Source organism: Antechinus flavipes, chromosome 1 (assembly GCF_016432865.1).
Source record: "Antechinus flavipes isolate AdamAnt ecotype Samford, QLD, Australia chromosome 1, AdamAnt_v2, whole genome shotgun sequence".
NCBI lineage: Eukaryota > Metazoa > Chordata > Mammalia > Dasyuromorphia > Dasyuridae > Antechinus > Antechinus flavipes.
The window spans coordinates 661,233,383-661,259,371 of record NC_067398.1 but is presented as its reverse complement, the minus strand read 5'-3'; the positions used below and the strand labels follow the sequence as shown (position 1 = coordinate 661,259,371).

The following is a 25,989-nucleotide window of genomic DNA, read 5'->3' as shown; positions in this document are numbered from 1 at the left end:
GTGTAGAACTTGACGTCAGAGAGACTGAATTTAAATTCTGCTCTAAAAATTAACTGGGATCCTAGGTATCATGTAACCTCTTTCAGCCTCATTTTCCTTATCTGTAAAAAGAAAATAATAGCACCTTTCAAGTAGTTGTGTGGATCAAATGAAATAATATAAAGTATTTTGAAAATTTTAAAATAATATATAGGGATTGGCTATTATTATTCATTAAGTGGTATTTTTTTTTCTTTACTATTTTAGCTCGGTTGCCTTTCAAGAGATTGATTCCTGTACCAAAGGAGAAAACTGATGGACACTCAGATAACAAGAAATCGGGTTCTCAAAATGTTTCTGCTGAAAGTAAAGTCTCTGATTTAGAAACATCTTTGGAGAACTTGGAAACTGACTGTCAGTTGAACTCTGGAGTGGAGCTCACTTCAAAACTTGTGAATGGGAAGGGTCCGTTAGATAATTTTTTAACAAGGAAGGTGAAGAGCCAAATTGGCCAACCTCTGGTCATAATTGATTTGACAGAAGACTCTAATGACAGACTGGGCAGTTCTTTGGACCACAGTAAATTAAATTCTGAAGTTTTTTCATCTAGAGAGACTATAAATGGGATCACAGAAAAAGACAAAGGTCTGGTGGGGCCATCAGATGCCATTCAAAATCACAAGGTAGCAATATCAGAGGAGCTCAGTTCAGAAGATTCCTCTGCAACATTTAAGAATGATGACTTGAGTGTCTTGAAGGATGAAGACTCAAAGAAATCTTTAAAATCTTTCCCTGAGTTGATACATCTTTCAAAAATGTGCTCAGAAAACAAGAAGGACAATTGGAGTGAAGTTGAGGGTATCCTTTGTAAAGGGAAAGTTCCTGTGGTGGTCTTGCAGGATATCCTGACTGTCAAACCACTTCCAGTGGCATCTTTGGATAAGAGCATTACCTCTGAGAGTGAAGTCCTAGAATTATGCCCTGAAGACGATTCTGTACTTAGCCACTCTTCACTGAGTTCTCCCTCTTCCACTAGTTCCCCTGAAGGACCATCTATATCTGAGAAAAAGAGGATCAATATTAGTCCTTTACCTTCAGTCACACCTGTACATAAGGTAAGTATATATGTGGAGTACTGCTGGAGTACTAATCATGACAGTTAGTAGACTTTGTTATAAGTGCCTAATTTGCATGTAATTATCGCCAACTCAATTAGCAGTGGTTAATTACAGTGAGCAGATTCTTCAGAAGTCTCAGATACTGGCTTCAATCTACTTCACCAGAGTAGCAATTATAAATAATTCAGTTCTTGTCCCTTTCCTTCACCTGATTTGTTTGTTTGGGATTTGCTGACGGCAACTGAAATGACTTGAAGCTGGCAGAGGTAGGGAGAAAGAACACAAAACTTAATTCCCTTGTCAGCTTTATGAATTTTGAAGTATCAATTTCAGTTATTTTGGAGATTCTGGCACATTTCTTATTTTTTCTCAACCACTTCAGATTGGTTTTGAAGGCCTCAAGAGTACTACTTCTATAATGTAATTTTATATGTCTAGTACTTATATTGATGATGGGCTTGTCAGTGCATTTAGTTGTCTTTTTGATAGCTTTTTTTAATTGTGTTTTAGGTAAAGTAAAAATTACTAACAACCACTTTTTTATATAACGATTTAGACCACAAATTGGATATTCATATCATGATGTTTGTTTAAACAAACAATTTATGTTTTTGAAACCTAGTTATGTTTAATGGTTTTATTTTCTTAGTTTTTTCTCAAAATTATTACAGTCTCTTGCCTTTTGTGCAACTTGTATAGTTGTGGTTTCTTTCCTTTTACACCTTTCCAAATGATATGAGTAAGGAAGGAATACATTTTTTCCCCTCCTTCCCCCCACCCCCTTCCCCAGATGACAGGATGACCAGTAGATGTTAAATATATTAAAATATAAATTAGATACACAATAAGTATACATGACCAAACCATTATTTTGCTGTACAAAAAGAATCAGACTCTGAAATATTGTACAGTTAGCCTGTGAAGGAACTCAAAAATGCAGGTGTGCAAAAATATAGGGATTGGGAATTCAATGTAATGGTTCTTAGTCCCCAGAGTTCTTTCGCTGGGCGTAGCTGGTTCAGTTCATTACTGCTCCATTGGAACTCATTTGGTTCATCTCATTGCTGAGGATGGCCAGGTCCATCAGAATTGGTCATCATATAGTATTGTTGTTGAAGTATATAATAATCTCCTGGCCCTGCTCGATTCACTCAGCATTAGTTTCGTGTAAGTCTCTCCAGGCCTTTCTGAAATCCTTCTATTGGGTCATTTCTTACCAAACAATAATATTCATATACCACAATTTATTCAGCCATTCTCCAATTGAGGGGCATCCATTCAGTTTCCAGTTTCTGGCCACTACAAAGAGGGCTGCCACAAACATTTTGGCACATACAAATCCCTTTCCCTTCTTTATGATCTCTTTGGGATATAAGCCTAGTAGTAACATTGCTGGATCAAAGGGTATGCACAGTTTGATAACTTTTTGAACATAGTTCCAAATTGCTCTCCAGAATGGTTGGATGTATTCACAATTCCACCAACAATGTATTATGCACCTCTTTCTCTATTAGTGTTGAGTTACATTATTTTTGCTAAATTGCTGAGGGAGATAGCACTTCAAAGCTGTTTCTCAATCATAGATGTAGATGAGATCTTAAATATCATCTAGTCTAATTGAACTTGGATTTCTTTTCCTATTGATCAAGTTGAGTTTTTCTTTTTTTTTTTCAAATGAATATTTCAATTTATGTTTCTAAGAGTGATTTTCCTTAAAAATAAGTAAAAAAGATTCCCCAGACATTAATCAGGAATGTTAGAATATTTCCTCTTGGCCAAATGAACTTAGAGGTTTTAATGTAATTTTAGAAAATCAGTGTCATAACTCAAAGTGTAAACATTATCCAAAGAGCCTCTTCTTTTCAGGGGACAATGAACAGATATCAGTTTATTTCAAAAGAAGGGATAAAGGAACATTGTTTGACATTTAAATGTTTAAAAAAAGGAAAAAAAGCCCTGGAATTTATATTAAATTCCTGCCACAGATGTAATTCATAAATATCTGATGTTTCAAATTAAGTGTGATTTCAGTGATTTTGTTTTGTAAAGCACAGTTAATTCATTTGTGGATTTATCAATTGCTTGGATTTTTTTTTTATTATAATATTTTATTTACAAAACATGGGTAATTTTTCAATATTGACCCTTGCAAAACCTTCTATTCCAAATTTTCTCCTCCTTCCCCCAAACTCTTCCTCTAGATGGCAAGTAGTCCAGTACATGTTAAATATGTTAAAATATATATTAAATCCAATATATGTATATATATATTGATACAGTTATCTTGCTGTACAAGAAAAATCAGATCTAGAAAGAAAGAAAAATAAGAAGGAAAACAAAAAATGCAAGCAAAGAACAGAAAGAGTGAAAATGCTATGATGTGGTCCACACTCATTTCTCATAGTCCTCTCTCTGGGTTTAGATGACTCTTCCTTACTGAACAATTGGAACTGGTTTGAATCATCTCATTGTTAAAGAGAGCCATGTCCATCAGAATTGATCATTGTATAGTCTTGTTGTTGCCTTGTATAATGATCTCCTGGTTCTGCTCATTTCACTTAGCTTCAGTTCATGTAAGTCTCACCAGGCCTCTTTGAAATCATCCTGCTGGCTGTTTTATGGAATAATAATATTCCATAACATTCATATACGTAATTTATTCAGCCATTCTTCAATTGATGGGTAGCCATTCAGTTTCCAGTTTCTTAGCCACTACAAAAAGGGCTGCCACAAACATAGTTGTTTGGATTTTTTTCTAGCCTACTGTACAGAACTAATTTATTACATGATGCATTGCAGCCAGTCAGCATTGAGAAAAAGAAATGTCATACCTTCATCTGAATGATTTATTTTTGATTCCCATTTCCCCTATAGCTAAGATTCTTTTTGATATTAAGAATTCTAAAAATGACTGTTGTAGATTAATGAAAACAAATTTTAGCTTAATGTAGATAATTATAGATTAATGAAATCAATAAATCTTGTCAAACACATATATACTTTTAAAACATTCACAATTTTCTGAATGAATCAGTATGGATTTAGGAATAAGTATGTTATCTCTTACAAGGTTTAAGTACTGGAGATTAATTTCTTTTTCATGGAGCAGAGTTTTGGAGTTTCATTTCACCTTTGAATTGTTAATTTTTTTGTGATGCGCACTACTAAAAAATTCTAGTACTAATAGTGTTTTGATACTTCTACTATACTTTTTATACTATACTTTTATACTTTTATTATTGTGAGTTCTCTTACCACCATTTCAGATTGCAATTAATTCATGTCTTCTCTTCTCTACTATTCTCAACCATATCTTTTTTTGTAAATTTTTCTTAGATCTACTCGGTGTCTAGCGGTCTTCCTTTGCTTCTCTTATTTTGTTGTTATTTAATTAAAACAGTCCTCTTAAAAGTAATGAGTGGATCCTTCCTACAAAATACAGCCCTAGACACAGAAAAAGAAGAATTTTATTTAGAAATAGGAAGTTTGGAAAAACATCTAAATTCTAACCTTGAGGTTGAGTCTGAAAAGGGTAGAGAGATAAAGAGCAAGAAGGCTTCATTGATTAATATGTTCCTGGCTGTGTCGGCCACTTAACTAATGTATCTCCCCTTGTGCCTGGATATCTTGATCATATCTATCTTCCTAGGGACCTAATGGATTTAAATATGCTGATTCCCCTATATTCCACACTTTCTTCTCCAATTTGCTCATTTCCTTAAACAACTAAACAAAGAGAATTAGGTTTCATTTTCCCCTAGTTTGGATCTTTAGGGACAGTTGTGAGAAAAACAGATCCATTCAAGCAACTTAAATCAAGGGAAATTTTTTTTTTTGGGGGGGAGGGGGTCAGGAGCTACCTGATTATTGCTGGGGGAGAGGGGGGATGTTACTAAATATAATATGATTTGGCCTAATGGATAAAACCTTCTCTTGCTTTATATTGATTGTCATGAACATTCCATATAGAGTTAGTATCGATTTATAGATTTAGTATAGATTTATATATACTTATTTGTGTATAACTTGTTTCTCACTAGCAGAATGTAAGCCCCTTGAAGGCAGATTCCTTTTCTGGTGGGTTAGTTTGTTTTGGTCTTTGTGTCCTTAGTACCTAGGTAAGTGGAACATGGCAATAATGGAGTAATATCCAAATGGGTTATTGAATTAAATTGAATTCCACTCTTAAAAGCAATGAGTATTTTGACTTAGCAATTGGTGAGGGAGCCAGTTACCTTCCCAGAAGTAAGACTGTATTTCCCACTAAGTCACACTAAGAATATTTAAGAATTAACTGTGTTCTTCCCTTCAATTTCCCTCTTTGTTTTTCATCCTGACCAGACATTCTGTATCTTAATTTTAGGCTGAAACTTATTGAAAACTATAGCGACCTTTTGCTCACCTATACTAGGGTACCCACCTATCCTGGTACACCATGCACGATAGATATAATGGCACAGCCCTTTCATAATCAGGATCCCACTGAGTCTAGTGTCCCCTTATTAACCAATTATATAAGTTTTCCCATATCCCCAAATATCTGGCACCATTCTCCACCCAGTGATGACTAATCTTGGTTTGCTAGCATTGTTTCTTGTTTCAAAGCAATTTCAAAACCTGAATATTTGTTGAATAAACCTACTTATTTTATCTGCTTTTGACCTCCAATTTATTTTTTTAATGATAGCTTTTTATTTTCCAAATACATGCAAAGATAGTTTTTGATATTCACCTTTGCAAAACCTTGTATTCCAAATTTTTCTTCCTTTCTTCCCCTTCTTCCTCCCCAAGACAGCAAGCAATCCCATATAGGTTAAATATGTACAGTTCTTCTAAACATATTTCCACATTTATCATGTTGAACAATAAAGATCACATCAACAAGGGAAAAAAACAAGCAAGCAAGCAAACAACAACAAAAAAAAAGGTGAAAATACCATGTTGTGATCCACATTCAGTCCCCATAGTTCTCTCTCTGCATGCAGATGGCTCTTTCCATCACAAGTCTATTGGAGTTGCCTTGAATCATCTCATTGTTAAAAAGAGCTAAGTCCATCACAGTTGGTCATCACATAATCTTGTTGCTATGTGCAGTGTTCTCTTGGTTCTGCTCACTTCACTTAGCGTCAGTTCATGTAAGTCTTTGAGGGCTTTTCTGAAATTAGTCTGTTCTTCATTTCTTAAAGAATAATAATATTCCATTAGCCATTCCCTAGCTGATGAGTATTCATTCAATTTCTAGTTCCTTGCTACTACCAAAGGGGCTCCTACAAAGATTTTTCTACAGATGGATCCTTTTCCTTTTTTTTTTTTTTTTTTTTTTTTTTAAATGATCTCTTTAGAATACAAACTCAGCAGAGACTCTGGATCAGTGCCCTTTGGGCATAGTTCCAAATTGCTCTCCAGAATGTTAAAACATTCAGTTCACACCTCCAGCAACCATTAGTGTCCCAGTTTTCCAACATCCTTTCTAACATTTATCTTTGTTTTTTCCTGTCATCTTAGCCAATTTGAGAGGTGTGGAGTGGTACTTCAGAGTTGTCTTAATTTGCATTTCTCTGATCAATAGTGATTACAACTTTTTTTTCATATGACTAGAAATGGTTTTAATTTCTTCATCTAAAAATTATTCATATCCCTTGACTATCAATTGGGGAATGACTTGTATTCTTATAAATTTGTGTCAATTCTCTATATATTTGAGATATGAATGGCCTGTATCAAAATATTGAGTAAAATTTTTTTCCCAGCTTTGTGCTTCCTTTTTAATCTTGTCTGCATTAGTTTTGTTTGTGCAAAACCTTTTTAATTTAATATAATCAGAATTGTCCATTTTGCATATGATAATGTTCTCTGCTTCTTCTTTGGTCACAAATTCCTCTGTTCTCTGTAGATTTTTGAGGTATACTATCCCTTGTTCTCCTAATTTGCTTGTAGTATCATTCTTTGTCAAAATCATGACCATTTTGACCTTATTTTGATATAGGGTGTTAGGTATAGGTCAATACTTAGTTTCTGCCATACTGTTTTTTTTTTTTTTTAACTGAGGCAATTGCCCAAGGTCACACAGCTAGTAAGCCTTAAGTGTCTGAGATCAGATTTGAATTCCTATCCTCCTGACTTCAGGGCTGGTACTCTATTCACTTCACCACTTAGCTGTTCCCCTGCCATATGCTGTTTTACAGTTTTCCTAGCAACCTGAAAAATAGTGAGTTCTTATCCTAGAAGTTGGAGTCTTTGGGTTTATCAAACTGTAGTCATTAACTATTGTCTTGTGAATCTAACCTATTCCACTGATCCACTACCCTAATTTTTACCCAGTTTCAAATGGTTATGATGTCTGCTGCTTTTAATACAGTGTTCAGTCTGGTACAACTAGGCCACTTTCCTTTGCATTTTTTTTCCTACTAATTCTCTTGAAATTCTTGACCTTTTGTTCTTCCAGTTAAGTTTTATTCTTATTTTCTAGACTTATAATTTCTTGGTAGTTTGATTGATATGACACCAAATAAGTAGATTGATTTAGGTAGAATTGTCATTTTTATTATATTAACTTAGCCTATCGGTGAGCACTTGCTACTGTGTTTTCCCGATAATAAGACACTGTCTTATTATTTTTTGGACAGAAAAACGCCAGAAGGCTTATTTTCAGGGGAGGGCTTATTTTAATGAACATTTACAGCAATTTTAATAAACAGGTAAATGTGAACCAAAAAAAGTACCTTTATTCAATAATGATCATGTCATCTTCTTCAACAACATCGTCATAAGTGTCCATACCCTGAATTCCATCCTGGATGTCTTGCGCCTCTATTTCCTTCAGAAGAAGTGGACCCAATCTGTCATGTCCAGCAATATAGCTCTCTTTAAATGAACATGTCTTGTCCAGGTAACCTGCTCGTAGTGCCTTGGCAACACCCTATGACTTCTTCACCCAAGTCATGACTTCTTGCAGACAGGGCTTCACAAAGTTTCCATGCTGATTTCTTTCCATTCTGTTTTCAATGTAGTCATTGACTTCCATGCGCAAATGGTTCTTGAATGGCTTGTTTATTGCAATATCAAGGGTCTGGAGATAGGCAGTCATTCCTGCAGGAATCATTACTTGATCTGTTCTCTCTGCAAGGAAGTTCTTCATTTCTTTAGCGCGGTGACTGCTGGCTGAGTTCTTCTTTTATCCTCCATCATGCCCCCTGAGTTGTTCTTTTATCCTCCATCATGCCCCTTTTATCCTCCGTCATGCCCCCTCACTCCCGCTTACATACCACGTTTTTATGTTGTCCTGCCTCAGCTCTCCTCTGCGGCACTGCTCTCAATGGCGCAGTGTGCGTTTCACTGGGGGGGGGGGGGGGGGGTGAAGTGGGGGGAGGTGCATACAGAAGGTACCATAATGTAGCGTGTAGCAGGGGATCACCTTCAGTAGCAATCTCAATAGGGCTTATTTTCGGGGGAGGGCTTATTTTAGAGAAATCTTACACAGTAAGGGGAGGGCTTATTTTCGGGATAGGTCTTAACGGGAAAACATGGTATTCGTTTAGATCTAACTTTGTGTGAAAAGGGGTCTGTAATTGTGTTCATATAGTTCCTGTCTTTTTGTTAGATCTAACTTTGTGTGAAAAGGGTTCTGTAATTGTGTTTATAGTTCCTGTCTTTTGGTTGGTAGACTCCCAAATATTTTATATTATCTACAGTTATTTTAAATGGGATTTCTCCTTCTACCTCTTGCTGCTGAATTTTGTTGGTAATATAGAAATGTGGAGGATTTATTTGGGTTTATTTTATATCCTGCAACTTTGCTAAAGTTGTTAGTTGTTTCTAATAGTTTTTAGTAGACTGTCTAGGATTATCTAAGTATGCCATCATATCACCTGCAAAGAGTGATAATTTTGTTTCCTATTTATCTCTAATTCCTTCAATTTCTTTTTCTTATTGTTAAAGCTAACATTTCTAGTACAATATTGAATAGTAGTGTTGATAATGGGAAACATTGTAACTGATTTTATTAGGAATGCTTCCAGTTTATTCGCATTATATATAATGTTTGCTGATGATTTTAGATAGATGCTACTTATCATTTTAAGGAAAACTCCATTTATTCCTGTGCTCTCTAGTGTTTTTTTTTTGTTTGTTTTTTTAACAAGAATGGATATTGTAGTTAGTCAAATGCTTTTTCTGCATCTATTGATAGAATCATAGATTTTTTTTAAGTTTGGTTATTGACATGCTCAGTGTACTAATGGTTTTCCTTATATTGGATTAGCCCTGCATTCCTGGTAAAAATAATTCTACTTGGTCATAATGTGTTATCTTGGTAAGATGTTGCTGTAATATCTTTGCTAATTTTAAAGATTTTTACATCAATATATATTAGGGAAATTTGTCTTTAATTTTTTCTCTGTTTTGGTCCTTGTTGGTTTAGGTTATCAGCACCATATTTGTGTCATAAAAGGAATTTGGTAGGCCTCCTTCACTTATTTTTCCAAATAGTTTATATAGTATTGAAAATAATTGTTTTTTAAATATTTGGTAGAATTCACTTTTGTTTACTAGTTCAATAGTTTTCTTACTTTCAATTTTATTATTCTTTACTTTGCTTTTTTAGAATTTCTAATTGGTATTTAATTGGGTGTTTTTAGTTTGTTCTTTTTCTAGCTTTTTGAATTACTTTCATTCATCTCTTACTCTATTTTATTCAAGTAAGCATCTAGAGATATAAAAATTTCCCTAAGAACTGTTTTGGCTGCATCGCATATGTTTTGGTATGTTTAATTATTGTCATTCTCTTGGATGAAATTATCTGTCTTGGATGAAATCATCGATTTCTATGATTTGTTTCACCTGCTTATTCTTTAGGATTAGATTATTTAGTTTCCAATTTTTTTTTTTTTGGTCTTTTTTTCCTTGACTTTATTTATACGTAATTTTTATTGTATTATGATCTGAAAAGAATGCATTTATTATTTCTGCCTTTCTGTATTTGATTGAGGTTTTTATGCCCTAATACATGGTCAATTTTTGTGTAGATGCCATATACTGCTGACAAAAGGGGGTATTCCTTTTTGTCCCTAATTTTCTCCAAAGGACTTTACATACCTTACTTTTCTAAAATTCTGCTTAGTTCCTTAATTTCTTATTTATTTTGTGGTTAGATTTTTCTAGTTCTAATAGAGGGAAGTTGAGATCCCCCACTAGTATAGTTTTGCGAAATATTTCTTCTTGCAAGTTACTTCTGTAAGAATTTGTCCTATACCACTTGGTGTGTGTGTGTGTGTGTGTGTGTGTGTGTGTGTATGTTTACTATTGTATTACTTCATTATCCATGGTACCCTTTAGCAAGATGTAGTTTCCTTATCTCTTTTAATTAGATCTATTTTTGCTTTTGCTTTATCTGAGATCAGGATTGTTACCAGTGCATTTATTTTTATTTTTACTTCAGCTGAAGCATAAAGAGTCTGCTGCACCTTTTACCTTTACTCTGCATATATCTCTCTGCTTCAGATATGTTTTTGGTAAACAATATATTGTAGGATTGTAGCTTTTAATCCACTATGCGATCCATTTCTGTTTTATGGGAGAGTTCATCCCATTCACATTCATAACTAAGATTACTGACTATTTCTTGCCATCCTATTTTTCCCAAGTTATTATACTTCTCTCTCCTTTTACCCTTTCTTTCCTCACCAGTGTTTTGCTTCTGACCACCACTTCCTTCAGTCTGCCTTCCCTTTTTTTCAATCTCTTCTTCTACTTCTGCCTTCCTTTCTATTAACCTCCCAACTTTCCTTTCACCTTTACCCTCTTATTTCCCTATAGGGTGAGATAAATTTCTATACTAAACTAAATATGTATGTTATTTCCTCTTTGAGCTAAATCCAATGAGATTAAGGTTCAAAAAAATGCTCATTCCCCTCCCTTCTTTCCCTCAACTGTAATAGGTCTTTTGTGCCTCTTCATGTAATATAATTTAATAATTCTGGAATTTAGTTACAGTATTCTTTGAAGTTTTCATTTTTGGGGAAAAATTTTTTTCAAGAGGTAATCAGTGTATTCTTTTCCTTGATTTCTTGAGAGATGTTGTCCAGGCTCTTTTTTTTTTTTTTTTTTTTTTTTTTTTTTTATCATGACTTTCAGATAGTCCAATAATTCTTAGATTGTCTCTCCTAGATTTATTTTCTAGGTCTATTATTTTTTCAATGAGGTATTTTAGATTTTCTTCTATTTTTAAATTTTTTGTTTTGCTTGACTGATTCTTGATGTCTCATTGAATCATTCACTTCCATTTGCCCATTTCTAATTCTTAGTAAATTATTTTCTTTAGTTAGCTTTTTTGCCTCCTTTTGCATTTGGCCAATTGTACTTTTAAAGGAGTTGCTTTTCTAATAGATATTTTTTCCATTTCACCAATTCTATTTTTCAAGGAGTTTTCTTTTTCCATTTTGCCAAATTTATTTTTAAGGAGTTGTTTTTTTCACTTTCTATATTTCTTTTTCATACTTCTCCTGCTTAGTTCTCATTTCTTTTTCTCATTTTTCTACCATCTCTCTTTTAAGATTCTTTTTGAACTCTTCCAAGAGAGCCTTTTGAGGTGGAGACAGTTCATATCCCTCTTTGAGGCTTCACTTGAAGGCATTTTGTCTTTGCTGTTCTCCTTTGATTTTGTGTTCTGATCTTCCCTGTCCCTATAGGAGCTTTTTATAATGAGAGCTCTTTTTTCTTTTTTGCTCATTTTAAAAAGTTGAGCTGTGCTTTTAGAGCACAGGGGAAATTGTCTCAAGCTCTTTTGTAGTGGGACAGGGATCTCTCACTGACAGTGCTGGGCTGGGGTTGGAGGTAGTTGTGCTAGAGACTTTTCCGCTTTGCTAGGTGGGTCTAGCCAAATCCTCCCTGTTATGCTGGGGTTCAGAGGTGCACAATTTTCTTTCTATAGTTGTGTTGGAGGACTTAGAGCTGGTCTGCTAATCCACTGACTTTCTGAACCAGGACAGAGTAACTATTGCTATTTTTGTATTTTACCTAAGACCCTCCCACTAGATTCCCTGTGCCAGATCTCCTAGTAACTGTGTTTCCCTGTGCCGGTCCTCTCCATTTTGTGCCCGTGCTGGACCACATCTCTCTTTTCCTTTCCCCTTCTTAACTGCCCAGACCTTTCCTGAAGTCCTTCCAAAATATCTTAAGCTAGAAAATTATTACACTTTGAGTGTTTGTGGATTCTGTCACTCCAAAATCCATTTACAAGCTTGACCTAGCATTGGTTCTGAGAGAATCTGAGGAGAGCTCAAGTAATGTCTTATCTATTCTCTGGCCATTCTCTGATCTTCATGATTTTTGATGATGCTTAAGCATCCATTTCTTAAGCATCTCATGGTAACTCTCCTTGACATGTTCCATCTCTGGCAGTGCATCAGCATGCTATAAACTTATAAACCCTAGACAAGTGTCTAAACTCCCTCCCCTTCCCCCCACCTCCTTCCCTTGGCAATATTCATATTTGGGAACAGAAAGCAAGATCTGGGAGCCTGAACCTTCTGTCCTAAAGATAAGGATTCCACAGTTCGCTAACCAATACCTGGACTGGGTAGATTGTTTGCCCTAACCATTCATTTGGTTCCTCTCTCCCAATCTTATGAGCAGAACCAGTAGGGGTAGGGCAAAAATAATCTGTTAAATTTGCTGTTGTGATGAGAATTTTTTTTTCCAACTGAATAATATATTTTTTCAAATTTCATTTGGAGTTTTCAACATTCATATTTTTGTAAGATTTTGAGTTCCAAATTTTTCTCCTTTTCACCCCTACCCCAAGGCAGCAAGCAATCTTATGTAGATTATACTTGTACAATCATGTTAAACAGATTTTCACATCAGTCATGTTGTGAAAGAAAAATCTAGAACAGAACTCATCTTTTCCCTCAAAATCCTACCCATCAACTCCCAAGTTCATAACCCTGTTATGTTTGATTCCTCACTTGCATTCACTTGACATAATCCATTTTGTTGAATTTTTGCCTTTTTTTCCCTTAATAACATCTGAAACTACCCTCCTTCTAACTATTCATGTAGCCATCACTTTAGTGAAGGCCATCATTTCTCATTTAAACTTATGCAGTGATTTCTTAATTGATCTCCCTTTCTCAAAAATTCTTTACTTCAATCCATTATCCACAAAGCTTGTCATAGTGATTTCCTTAAAGAAACTCGGTAAACTTCAGTGGCTCCCTCTTGTTTATATGATAAATAGATAAACTCTTATTTTTTGGTTTTTAAATTTTTTACAACTTGCCCCAACTTGTCTGTCCCGCCTCATTATACATTATTCCCCTTGCCAAATACTTATGGTCCAGGCAATTAGACTTTTCTCCTGGATTGGGCATATCTTTGCCAAATCCATATCTTTGCTCTCACTGTTCTGGTCCTTGAAATGTACTCTTCACTTCTCTCTCACAAAATCCTTCAGTAAGTTCAATATTCAGTTTATCCACATTTCATGGTTCCTTCTGACTTCTAGAGCTCTCCTTGCCTTATTACCTTGTGTATATTTTGTACATTTATTATCTGTCTTCTTCTATTTGTACATGCTGTTTGTCTCAGCAAAATATAAATTCCTTGAGGGATTATTCCATTTGTTTTGATAGTCCTTTTGCCTGTCATACACAATCCCTGCCACAGAGTACTTGGGCCTTGTGGGAGGAGTTAGAATTAATAATTCTTTTGTAGAATTAAAGGGTTGCTTGAAAGTCATTCAGATGTTGGATGATTTTTCCATGATCCCAAAGCTAGTATGTGAAACAGGACTTGAATCCAAGTCTAACTGATTCTAAGTCCAGCCATTTGTTCAGTACATCTGATTGCCTCTTTAGTCATTCTATTTTGTAGTTTTTTGGTATAAGAAATTCTTTATAGGATGAGAATCCTCCCTTTGACTTTCCTATTTAAATTTATCTTTTATTCATGACTTTCTTTCTACGAGTTGTGATTATAAATGGAGTTGCCTACAAATTCATGCAACTTGGTGTTACTTTTATAAATGAATAAAAAGTCAAGATAGTGATGTTTTTGCAATTTTTCCATGTTTTATTAGTTTTATCTTTACATAGCTACTATTCCTAAATATTTGCTTGCCTATGTGCACTGACATATAGTATTCACTTACTAAATAATTTATTAATTGATTGTACTGTTGCTTCTTCAGAATTGGAGGATTTTTCTTTTTTTATCCAGACCAAGAGTTCTTAACCTGGGGTCCTTGAACTTTAAAAAAATATTTTAACTGTATTTCTGTATAATTGGTTTCTGTTGTCTTTTTTATTATTATTATTATTTTTATTTTTTTGCTGAGACAATTTGGGTTAAGTGACTTGCCCAGGGTCACACAGTTAGGAAGTGTTAAGTGTCTGAGGTCAAATTTGAACTTAGATCCTCCTGACTTCAGGGCTGGTGCTCTAACCATTGCACCACCTAGCTGCCCCTTGTGAAATTTTTTTTACCTAATACTATTTGATTTTTGAGTTCCAAAATTATTTTTCTTCTTTTCTCCCTTACTTTCCTCCTTCCCAAGACAGAGAACAGTCTGATACAGATTATACATGTACAATAATTTTAAACATTTTTTGAATTCAAACACATAATGAGAAGGGGTCCATGGCTTTTATCAGACTGACTTTCATAGAAATCCAAGACACACAAAAAGTTAAGAACTGTTCTGGCCAATTGTTGACCTGCTCACAGGGTGAATGGAAGATGAATGATTACGACTGGGTGACCTTAAGTTAGTAGGATTGAAGAATTACAGATTTAGGGTTGTATAGGAGGTTAGAAGCTATTTAGGCTAATTTCTCATCTTTACATGTAAGGAAACTAAAGACCAGAAAAGTTTAGTTTGTGTTACTTTATTATTAAGTCCAGATTCCAGTGTGGAGCTTCTCATTCCAGATTCAGTGTTTTCCAATTCCAGGTCTGTAAATCCCTTTTATTTGAGATCTCACCCAGTAGTAACCACATTCATTATTGCTATATTATTTTATTTATGTCTGGCTTTCCAGTTGGAGAATTTTTGACAAAAATACTGAAGTGATTTGCCATTTCCTTTTCCAGCTTATTTTATAGATGAGGAAACTGAAGCAAACAGAATTATATGACTTATTCAGGGTCATACAATTAGTTAAGTGTCTGAGGTCAGATTTGAACTCATAAAGAACTCATAAAGAGTCTTCCTGACTGCAAATAATCATACTTATCATGTCATTAATTTGAATGATTGTACTATAGTATAGAAAATTCACTGGATAGGGAATCCATTCCAGTTTCTACTAAATTGTAAAATCTAAGAAGGCTAGAACCATACATTTTTTTTTTTTATCTTTATTGCCAAATACTGTATTGCCCATAGTACAATCTCTTCTTTTCTGAGCTCTAGCTTTCTTTCCCTGTAAAGTAAGAGAACTGGCTAAAATAGAATAGATTTTGTTTTTAAGACTTTTTTTTTTTTTTGCCATTTTGTTAATAAATTTTTTGGCATTATGAACCTCACTGCGTCTGGGTACTGTGACTATCCCTCCTCGTCTCTCTCCCACCAGATACTGGTTTTGCACATTGGATTTTGGACTTTGATAGGTGAGCTTTCAATTTATCTTACCAGGAACCAAGCCTCCATTTCCAAACAGGATTTCTGCTTGCATTAGACATCCTTCTCCCTTCTTTTTCCCCTTTATATATTGTCTTTCCTTATTAGAATATAAACTTGAGATTAGAAAGTCTTACTTGTTTGTAGTCTTAGTGCTTAGCACAGTTCCTGGCAGATAGTAAATACTTAATAAGTGCTTTTCATTCATTCATCAATCAGGGTGTACTTATAGATTGTAACACAAACATGTTTTTTCATGTTGTGGCTTTTTTTTAAACTCAATGATATTTTTGTCAAAATACATATATAGTTTTCAACATTCATTTTTATAAGATTTTGGAATTCCAAATTTTTCTCCTCCTTTCCTCCCTCTTTCAGAAAGTAAATAATCTGATATAGGTTATATATGTACAGTCATGTTAAACATATTTCCACATTAGTCATATTGTGAAGAAGAATCAGAAAAATCAAAAAGTCATGAGAAAAAAACCCACAAATTTTATTTAAAATGTGGAAATAATATGTTTTGCTTTGTATTCAGTATCCATAGTTTTCTCTGGATATAATTGAGATTTTCCATCTTTGTGATTTTTTTTTTTTTTATCTATGTCTTACCATAATTCCTTCATAGAGGATTAATTCAAAGTATTAGAGGCTTTCTTCTAAGTTTTTTTTTTTTTTAATATAAAGTGTGTACTAGTTTTGGTCCCTAATCACTTTCAAGAGGTGGTGGATTGTACGTACTAAATTAATTTTGCTGTTTTTCTTTGTTAGAAGGTTGTGTTCTTTAGTGAGGAGATTGTACTAGGAAAAACTAATATATGGGAAATGAATATAAACTGTTGGCATTTTTGGTTTTCTTCCCGGGTTATTTATACCTTCTGAATCCAATTCTCCCTGGGCAACAAGAAAACTGTTTGGTTCTGCACACACATATTGTATCTAGGATATACTGTAATCTATTCAACATGTAAAAGGACTGCTTGCCATCTGGGGGAGGGGGTGGAGGGAGGGAGGGGAAAAATCGGAACAGAAGTGAGTTCAAGGATAATACTATAAAAAATTACCCTGACATGGGTTGTATCAATAAAAAGTTATTTAAAAAAAAGAAAGAAAGAAAAACTAATATAAAAAAGCAAAATGAGATGTCAGCAAAATTTATTTTAAAAAAATGTCAGTATTGTAGCATCTGTATTGTTCATCTCTTATCCTTTCCTCTTTTTTTTTTTTTTTTTTAAGCATTTAGCATGAAGTCTGGCACATACTAAGAGTTTAATCAATGCTTGTTGATTGATCCTTGGTGCTGGATAAATGATCAATCTATATATTCCCAGAAAAATAGCTTCGTTAGCCCCAGAGATGATAATAGCTCACAATTTCATAGTGCTTTAAACTTAATGTTTTCCACAAAAAGACTGAGGTAGGTGATACAAATATTACCATTGCCATTTTAGGGAATAAAGAAACATAGAGGAAATTTGACATACCTGTGATCAATTGGCTAGAAGACGTCACAACTAGGATTCAAACTTTATTTTTTCTGAGAAAAGTAGAATAATTTCTACAGCCTTTTCTCAAAATTGTGTAGTATTTGGATCATCCTTGGTCTTACTTCAGTTTTCCAGAGTATTCAATCATCTTAAAATAGATTCTAAACATAATTAAAACGTGGTAACTATTTTGATGCCTTTTTTCCTGCTAATTATTGCCCTTTCGTCCTACAAAACACACACACACACACACACACACACACACACACACACACACACACACACATTCCCTACATATAGGATAAAGAAAAAGTCAAGCAAAACCTATACACAGAGACTATATATGACTTATGTTTGTAATATTAAGTTCTTATACTCTTTCACCTCTCCTGAAAATAGGTATTTATTTCATCAACTGCCTCTTGGGATCAAGCTTGGTCATTGCTTTTAATCTGAGATCAGCTGCCTGTATACTGATATGGCCATTATGTATGTTGTTTTCCTAGTTCTTTTTTTCCTTTCTTTCCAAGATTTCTTATGTTTTGATTTCCTTATTATCAGTCCCCATGAATCCAGCCTTCTAAACTAGTCTACTTTGTTGAGGCTACCATTATCCTTCAGTTACTATGTTCAAAATTTTGGTGTCTTTAATTCCTCTTTCTCACCTTACATATTCTAGTCAATGGAAAAGTCTTGTGATTTTTGTCTCAACAATATATCTCACATCATTCCCTCATCTTCACGTGCATAACTAGTACTCTTATTTCAGGGTCTTATCACTCTTTGCTTGGAGTATTGCAAGTAGCCTTCTGCCTTAGTTCTCTACTTACACCATTCTGTCTTCCATACAGCTAACAGTGATTTTTTTAAAAGCTCTGATCTGACCACATCAGAACTCTGTAAATTTGGACAATCCCGTGTTTACTATTAGAATTAAATATAAACTTCTAACTCCCAATAGTCTGGCCTCATTCTGCATTATTAGTTATTTTATGCATTATTGCTTATCTTTACTGTGATCTGGCTCAAATGCCTATCTTCCTCATGGTATAATAATGTCTGCCATTGTGTATGTGTATTGACTGTCACCTATATCTAGAATACACATTTCTTCCTCACTCTCCATCTCTTAGAATTTACAGTTTCCTTCAAGGCTTAGCTTAGGTACTAACTTCTTCTTGAAGTTCTTCCTGATTCTTCTTGTTGCTAGCCCCTTTCCCTAAACATATCTTATTTCTATTTTGTGTATACCTAGACACACACACACACACACACACACAAGTTCTTCACATGGCAAGGGCTATTTAACCCCTTTCCATTTTACCATACTATCATTCCTGATTTTATAATGTTAAATAAATTGAGGGGACTTTAGGCTCAAGATTTTAATAAAATTTACTATATTTTCTCAGATATATAGTTTCTCCTAAGATCATCTGAGCTAATTTTAAGAGCTGAATCCTGTAAGTTTCCCATTCTAATTCTGAATCACAAAACATGAAAGACCATTTGGTATACAGCTCTTCTGGTGGTCAAATGGACAATAGCTTATATTTATAAAACATTTAAATTTACAAAATGCCTTTTTTTTAATAGTATTTTATTTTTCCAAATAAATACAGTTTTCAACATTCACCTTTGCACAACTTTGTGTTCCAAATTTTTCTTCTTCCCTCCCCACAAGACAGCAAGCAATTCAAAATAGATTAATCATGTACAGTTCTTCTAAACATATATCTGTATTTGTCATGCTGCAGACAAAAAAAGCAGATCAAAAGGGAAAAAACAGAAGAATGAAAATTAGAGCAAACACTAACCCCCCCAAAAGGTGAAAATACTATGCTTTTATCTACATTCACTCTCCATCATTGTCTCTCAGGATTTAGATGGCTTTTTCCATCACAAGATTATTGGAATTATCTTGGATCATCTTATTATTGAAAAGCGTCAAGTCCATCATAGTTGATCAACACATAATCTTGTTATTTCTATGTACAGTGTTCTCTTGAACTCATTTTACTCATATCAGTGTGTTGTAAGTCTTTCCGGGCTTTTCTGAAATCAGCCTGCTCATCATTTCTTTTTCTTTTATTTTCTTTTTAAATTTGTTTATTTATTTATGAATCATACTGGGAGGGAAAAATCAGAACAAAAGGGAAAAACCATGGGAGAGAAAAACAAAAAAACAAAAAAGAAGTAAACATAGCATATGTTGATTTACACTCAGTATCCATAGTTCTTTTTCTGGATGCAGATGGCATTTTCTGTCCAAAAGATATTGGAATTGTTTTGGATCACTGAACCCCTAAGAAGAACTAAGCCTTTTGTCATTGACAGTTGCACATTCTTGCTGTTTCACTCAGCATCAGTTTGTGTAAATCTTTACAGGCCTTTCTAAAATCGGCTTCTTCATCATTTTTTATAGAACAGTAATATTCCATTACCGTCATATACCACAACGTATTCAGCCATTCCCCAATTGATGGGCATCTACTCATTTTCCAATTCTTTGTTATCACAAAAAAAGTTGCTACAAACATTTTTGCAAATGTGGGGTCCTTTTTCCTCCTTTTGATCTCTTTGGTATACAGACCCAGTAGAGACACTGCAGGATCAAAGAGCACGCATAGTTGGTTAGCTCTTTGGACATAATTCCAAGTTGCTTTTTAGAATGGTTGGATCATTCACAAACTCACTAATAATGTTTTAGTGTCTTGGTTTTCCCACATCCCCTCCAATATTTATCATTAACTTTTCTTGTCATCTTAGCCAATCTTAGAGATGTGACATGCTACCTTAGAGTTGTCTTAATTTGCATTTCTCATCAGTGATTTAGAACATTTTTTAAAATAGCTTTTTATTTACAAGATATATGCATAGGCAATTTTTCAGCATTGACAATTGCAAAACCTTTTGTTCCAACTTTTCCCCTCCTTCCTCCCACTCTCTCCCCGAGATGGCAAGTTGACCAATACATGTAGAACATTTCTTCATATGACTAGAAATGGCTTTAGTTTCTTAGTCTGAAAATTGTTCATATCCTCTGGCCATTTTTCTATTGGGGAATGGTTTATATTCTTATAAATTTAAGTCAATTCTCTCTATATTTTAGAAATATGAAGCCTTTATCAGAAACATTGGCTATAACAATTTTTCCTCGGCTTTCTGCTTCTCTTCTAATCTTGTCTGCATTTGTTTGTGCAAAACTTTTTTAGTTGAATATGATCAAAATTATCCATTTTGTATTTCATAATAATCTCTATAATAATAAATTCCTCTCTTCTCCATAGATCTAAGAGGTAGATTAATTTCTTTGTTCTCTTAATTTACTTATAGTATCACTCTTTGTGTCTAAATCATGAATCCAATTGTATACAATAATAGTAAGAATGTGCAATGATCAACTATGAAAGATTTGGTTCTTTTCAGTGGTTCAGAGATCCAAAGTAATCTCAGTAGACTTTGGACAGAAAATGCCATGTGCATCCAGAAAAAGAACTATGGAGATTGAATGTAAATCAAGACATGATATGTTCACTTCTTTTTTGTGTTTTTTTTCTCTTCTATAGTTTTTCCCTTTTGTTCTGATTTTTTTTCTCCCAACATGATCAATAAAGCAATGAGCATTAAAATAAATAAAATTTAAAAAACAAAACAAGAACTCATTTTGACCTCATCTTGCTATAGAGTGTTAAATACTGGTCAGTGCTTAATTTTTGCCATATTATTTTCCAGTTTGGCCAGCAATTTTTGTCAAATAGTGAATTCTTATCCCAAAAGCTGGAATTAATTCCCTTGAAATTCTTGACCTTTTGAATATTTCAAATGAATTTTGTTATTATTTTTCCTAGCTCTATAAAGTTATTTCTTGGTAGTTTGATTGGCATTACACTGAATAAGTATATTACTTTAGATAGAATTGTCATTTTTATTATATTAGCTCATCCTATCCATGAGCAAGTGATACTCTTTCATTTGTTTAGATCTAACTTTAACAAAATGCTTTCTTTATAGTAACCCTGTGAGGAGGATGGTACAAGTTTTGAAAAATATATTTTACAAGGGAAGCTTCTCCTATAGCTTCATATTATATCTCATATGCTCTTGGATAGTAGAGTACTTCAATTTCTATATTTTATTCAGTATACATGAACTATCTCCATAAAAATCTAATTCTGATGTGTTATCATCCTGCTATAAATGGAACTTATACCTAAATCTCTCACCACTCTTTTCCTTTACAATGTTATAAACATTTTGTAGATTCTTCTCTTGTTTACAATCACTTTATTTTCATTAGTTGATACACAATTCTGCCAGTTTCTCTGAATTTGTTCTTTTTGTCATTTTTATATCATGTGGTAACAATATTGCATGACATTCATGTACCATGATTTGTTCAGTCATTTCCCAGTTGATGGACACCTACTTTGTTTCCAGTTCTTTACTACAATAAAAAAATGCTGCTATAAATATTTTTGTAGATATGGATTTTTTTCATCTGATCTTGATTTTTTTGGATATATGCTCTGTAATAGTGTCATTGAGTCAAAGAGTATATGTTCAGTGAATTTTTAAAATATAATTCCAAATTGCTTTCCAGAGTAGTTAGATTAGTTCCCAGTTTCATCAACATTGAGTTTCGTGGTCCTTTTCAAACAACTTTGAAAGATATAAGAATTGATTAGCCTTCCAGAGGACCCATGAAGAAATATCTTCCCTACCTACTGACTGAGGTGATGGGGTAGTGCAGATTGAGAACTTATTTTTGGACAATTGGCCAGTAAGATTGAGATAAAAGCAATTATGTCCAACATTATAACTATTATTTGACACAATTCTAGATAATTCTGGAATGCTAGCTATGGAAATAACACAAAGGAAGAAACTGGGAACATAAGGATGGTCAGAGAAGAAACAAAAATTAACACCAATCGTAATCCTTTTTCATTTCATTTTTTCCTTCTGCCTTATAACTCCCTGACCTTGTTCTTCATCCTCACAATGACATCTGATCTATCTGTCCTTCAGTTTTCCAAGGCATCAACCTTGCATTGACTACACTCTCCTTCCCTCTCTTCACCCATTGATTAACTGGGTGAAGTAGAGGGAATCAGCATTTATATAGTATGTATTCTGTCCCAGACACACTGCTAATTGTTTTACAAAAATCATCTCATTATTATAATTATTTTAATCCTGTAAAATTTTCTACATGAACTTCTTGCTCAGTTAAAATTGTACCTTGTGAAATCCAACCTTGAATCATTCCCACCATCCTCTGTCTTTATTCCCACTCATATGCTGATGAACAGAACTGGAGAAAAATCACAAAATCACAATCTCCAGGTCAACTGCAAAATTATATTGTATACTGTGGACTGGGCCCCTACTAAAAGTAATCATTTCATATTTCCCTGATCAGTTTCTTTTTCTACACATCATGGCAGCTATTCCAAACCATTTTATTCCTTCTCAAGTTTCCCATAACCACATCTCTCAGTCCTCTCAGTTGAGAGCTCATCTTTTACTTTGCTAAAAAAAAATTGTTATTTTCAGAATTTTCTCTTTTCCCTTCCTCTTCATCTCGTTTCATTGAGACATATTCCCCTACTATCTTCATCCTTTTCTCATATGAAGAGATAGCTTTTCTCCTTGTAAATATAAAAACCCTTCTGAATGTAGCTTTGCTCCCATTCCTTCCCAACTTCTTCAGTAGATTGGGAATAGATAGGCCCCTTTATCATCTTCACTCTCTTACAGTAACATAATATTTATTGCTATGTTTTTTCTTAAACATTTTTTCTAATTGCATATAAAAACACTTTTTAAAAATTTTGAATTCTAAAGTGAAATACACTGCATACAAAATAATAGCAATGTTTGGGGATGATCAACTGTAAATAACTTTGCTATTTTCAGTTGTACAATCACCTACAACTTCCCTGAAGGACTTACAATGAAAAATTCTATCCATATGCAGAGAAGGAACTGATTATGTCTAAATACAAATAGAAACATTCTCTCTTTTTAAACTTTTTTTCCCCTTAACTTGACTTTTATGGAAATGTTTTGCACAACTTCATATATGATTTCTTAATCATGGTGGGGATAAGGGAAAGAACCTAGAATTCAAAAGTTTTTTCTAAAGAAGAGGTTAAAAAGTGTTTTGAATGTAACTGAGGAAAAATATTAAATTGTAAGAGTGTAAAAATTTTGAGTTCAAATTCTGTCTCTCCTCCTTTCCCCTTTGTTGAAAAGGCAAGCAATTTTATATAGGTTATACGTAGAGTGGTGTTTGTTTTTGTTTATTTGGTTTGAGGCAATAGGGGTTAAATAACTTTCCCATACAGCTAGGAAATATTAAGTATCTGAAGTCGGCATCGAACTCAGGTCCTCCTGAATTCAGGGCCAGTACTCTTATCTACTGTGCCCCCTAGCTGCCCTTACATGGCATGCTTTTTAAAAATTGATTTTTGTTAATATGCCTATTGGACCATGCCTGCATTTCTGGTCTAATTCTAATCTGTTTTTGTGTTGTTATATTTTTAATATGTTATTATAGCTATTTTATTAATAAAAATTTCAATATTTATAATTCATAAAATTCAATATTTTAAAATTAATTTTCATTAATGAGTTTTGTCTATATCTTTCTTTTTATGATTTGTCTTTCCCTGATTTAGGTGTCAGGATCTTAAATCATAAATAGATTTTGCGATCCCTTTTTTCTCTATTTTTTGTGACTATTCCCTCTTTGACTTTTTCTTCTCCCTTAAATACTCTTCCCTCGGCCTCTACTTATTTCCCTTTTGAATTGTATAGAATCACAGAATTAAAGATTAGAAGGGGTCTTAGTGTCTATCTAGTTCAGCCCATACATGAAAGAAATCCCCACTATAATAATATACTCATCAAGTGATCATCCATAGCCTTTTTTTTTTTTTTTTTTAAGCCCTCTAAGGAAGGAGAACTCACTACTTTTCTAGGCAGCCCATCCCACTTTGAAACATTTCTAATTTTTATGAAGCTTCCTGATATTAAGCTTAAATAGTTCTTCTACTAGTTGCACCTGAGGCTGCTTTTTGTGGCCAAATAGTACAAGTACATGACAGCATCTCAAATATTGAAGTCTCTATTCTCCAGGCTATACCTGCCCAGTTTTTTTCAGAACAGTTCTCATATGACATGGATTTGAGGTACTTCATCCTGGTTGCTCTCCTGGATACTCTATAATTTTCTAATATCTTAATAGTTGCTTATGATACATCTGTCTTCTAAGTTTCTTCTAAGTGTTTTAAGTTTATTCAGCTAGGCCACAATCATTGAACAGAGGGATCCCTCCTTCCTTTTTTCCTTCTTTCCTTCCTTCCTCCCTCCCTCCCTTTTTTCTTCCTCCCTCCCTCCCTTCCTTCCTCCCTCCCTCCCTTCCTTCTGTTCTTCCTTTTTTTTTTTTTTTTTTGCATTAAGAATAAAGCTGCTCTCTTTTTTGTAATAGCAGTGAACTAGAAACATACTAGATATTTATCAGTTGGAAAATTAGTAATTGAATTGGGATACCTAAAGATAATAGGATGGTATTTTGTCATAAGAAACAATATCTTGATAGGTGATGTAAAATATTGGTCTAGACCCAGATACTGCCATACTGCTTTCCAGTTTTCTCAACAATTTTTTTTAACCAAATAATGAATTCTTGTGCCAAAATTTTAAGTCTTTATACTTGTCAAGTACCAGAATATTATGTTTCTTCGCCATTGTAAATTTTATGTCTACTCTGTTCCATTGATCTAGCTTTAAGGTCAAAATACATACATGACCTAGCTATAAAGAGAGTTTTTAGGAGAACATGGAATATGTAACTTATCAGACTTATGGATAGGCAGTTTATGAATAAATGAGAATATTGAAGATATAAAATGGATAATTTGGTTACATTAAATTAAAAAGATCTTGTTTAAATAAAAGTAGTAGTCAAGATCAGAAGGAAAGCAGAAAATTGGGGAGTGGGATTTATAGACAGTTTATTGGATAAAAGTATCATTTACAATATATAAAGAACTTTGTGAAATCTATAAGAATATGAGTCATTTTCCAATTGATTAATGGTCAAATGATATAAATGGGTAGTTTTTCAATGCAGGATCAAAAATATTTTTACTCATGAAAAAATGTTCTAAATCATTATTTGTTTAGAAAAATGCAAATTAAACAATCTTGAGATAACATTTTACACCTGTCAGTTTGACTAAAATGATAGTGACAAATATTGAAGGTGATGTTGAAAAACTGGGATACTAATTCATTGTTGGTGGAATTGTGAACTAATTCAACTGTTCTGAAAAACAATCTAGAATTACACCCCAAGAATGGTTAAAAGTACCTATATCTTTTGATCCTATAATATTGCTACTTGATTTATTTTCAAAGATGATTAGAAAAAAAGGAAAAGAAACTATATATTCTCAAATGTAGTAGCTCTCTTTGTAGTGGCAAAAAATTACGATAAACATAAAAACAAAAGATAAATCCAATTTTAAAAAAATCTTCAAATTAATATTTTTGTGCATATTAGAGTATAAGTCTTTTATTTTAAAGATATCTCTTTTATTTTAGGTACCTCGGAAGCTGATCAAAAGTTCAACAGAGAAGGGAAAGATGAGATTACAAAGAGTAAGACATTTTCACTGAAATAGAAAATTAGCCTGCTGTGCTTTTGCATTAAATAGTAAGCAAAGCTCTTCCTTGCATTCCCATTGGCCCAGTTTTTACTTGCTTATTTTCT

At 33.6% G+C, this 25,989-nt stretch overlaps 1 protein-coding gene across 2 annotated transcripts in view; it reads left to right on the top strand.

Annotated features, from left to right (window-relative positions):
* CHAF1A (chromatin assembly factor 1 subunit A) overlaps window positions 1-25,989 on the top strand; it is a 49,140-nt gene that overhangs the window by 4,595 nt on the left and 18,556 nt on the right. For both annotated transcript variants that reach the window (XM_051971906.1, XM_051971907.1), the window contains exons 3-4: window positions 247-1,094; window positions 25,821-25,877. In XM_051971906.1, the coding sequence (XP_051827866.1) occupies window positions 247-1,094; window positions 25,821-25,877 (905 nt within the window). The remainder of the gene's footprint in view (window positions 1-246; window positions 1,095-25,820; window positions 25,878-25,989) is intronic.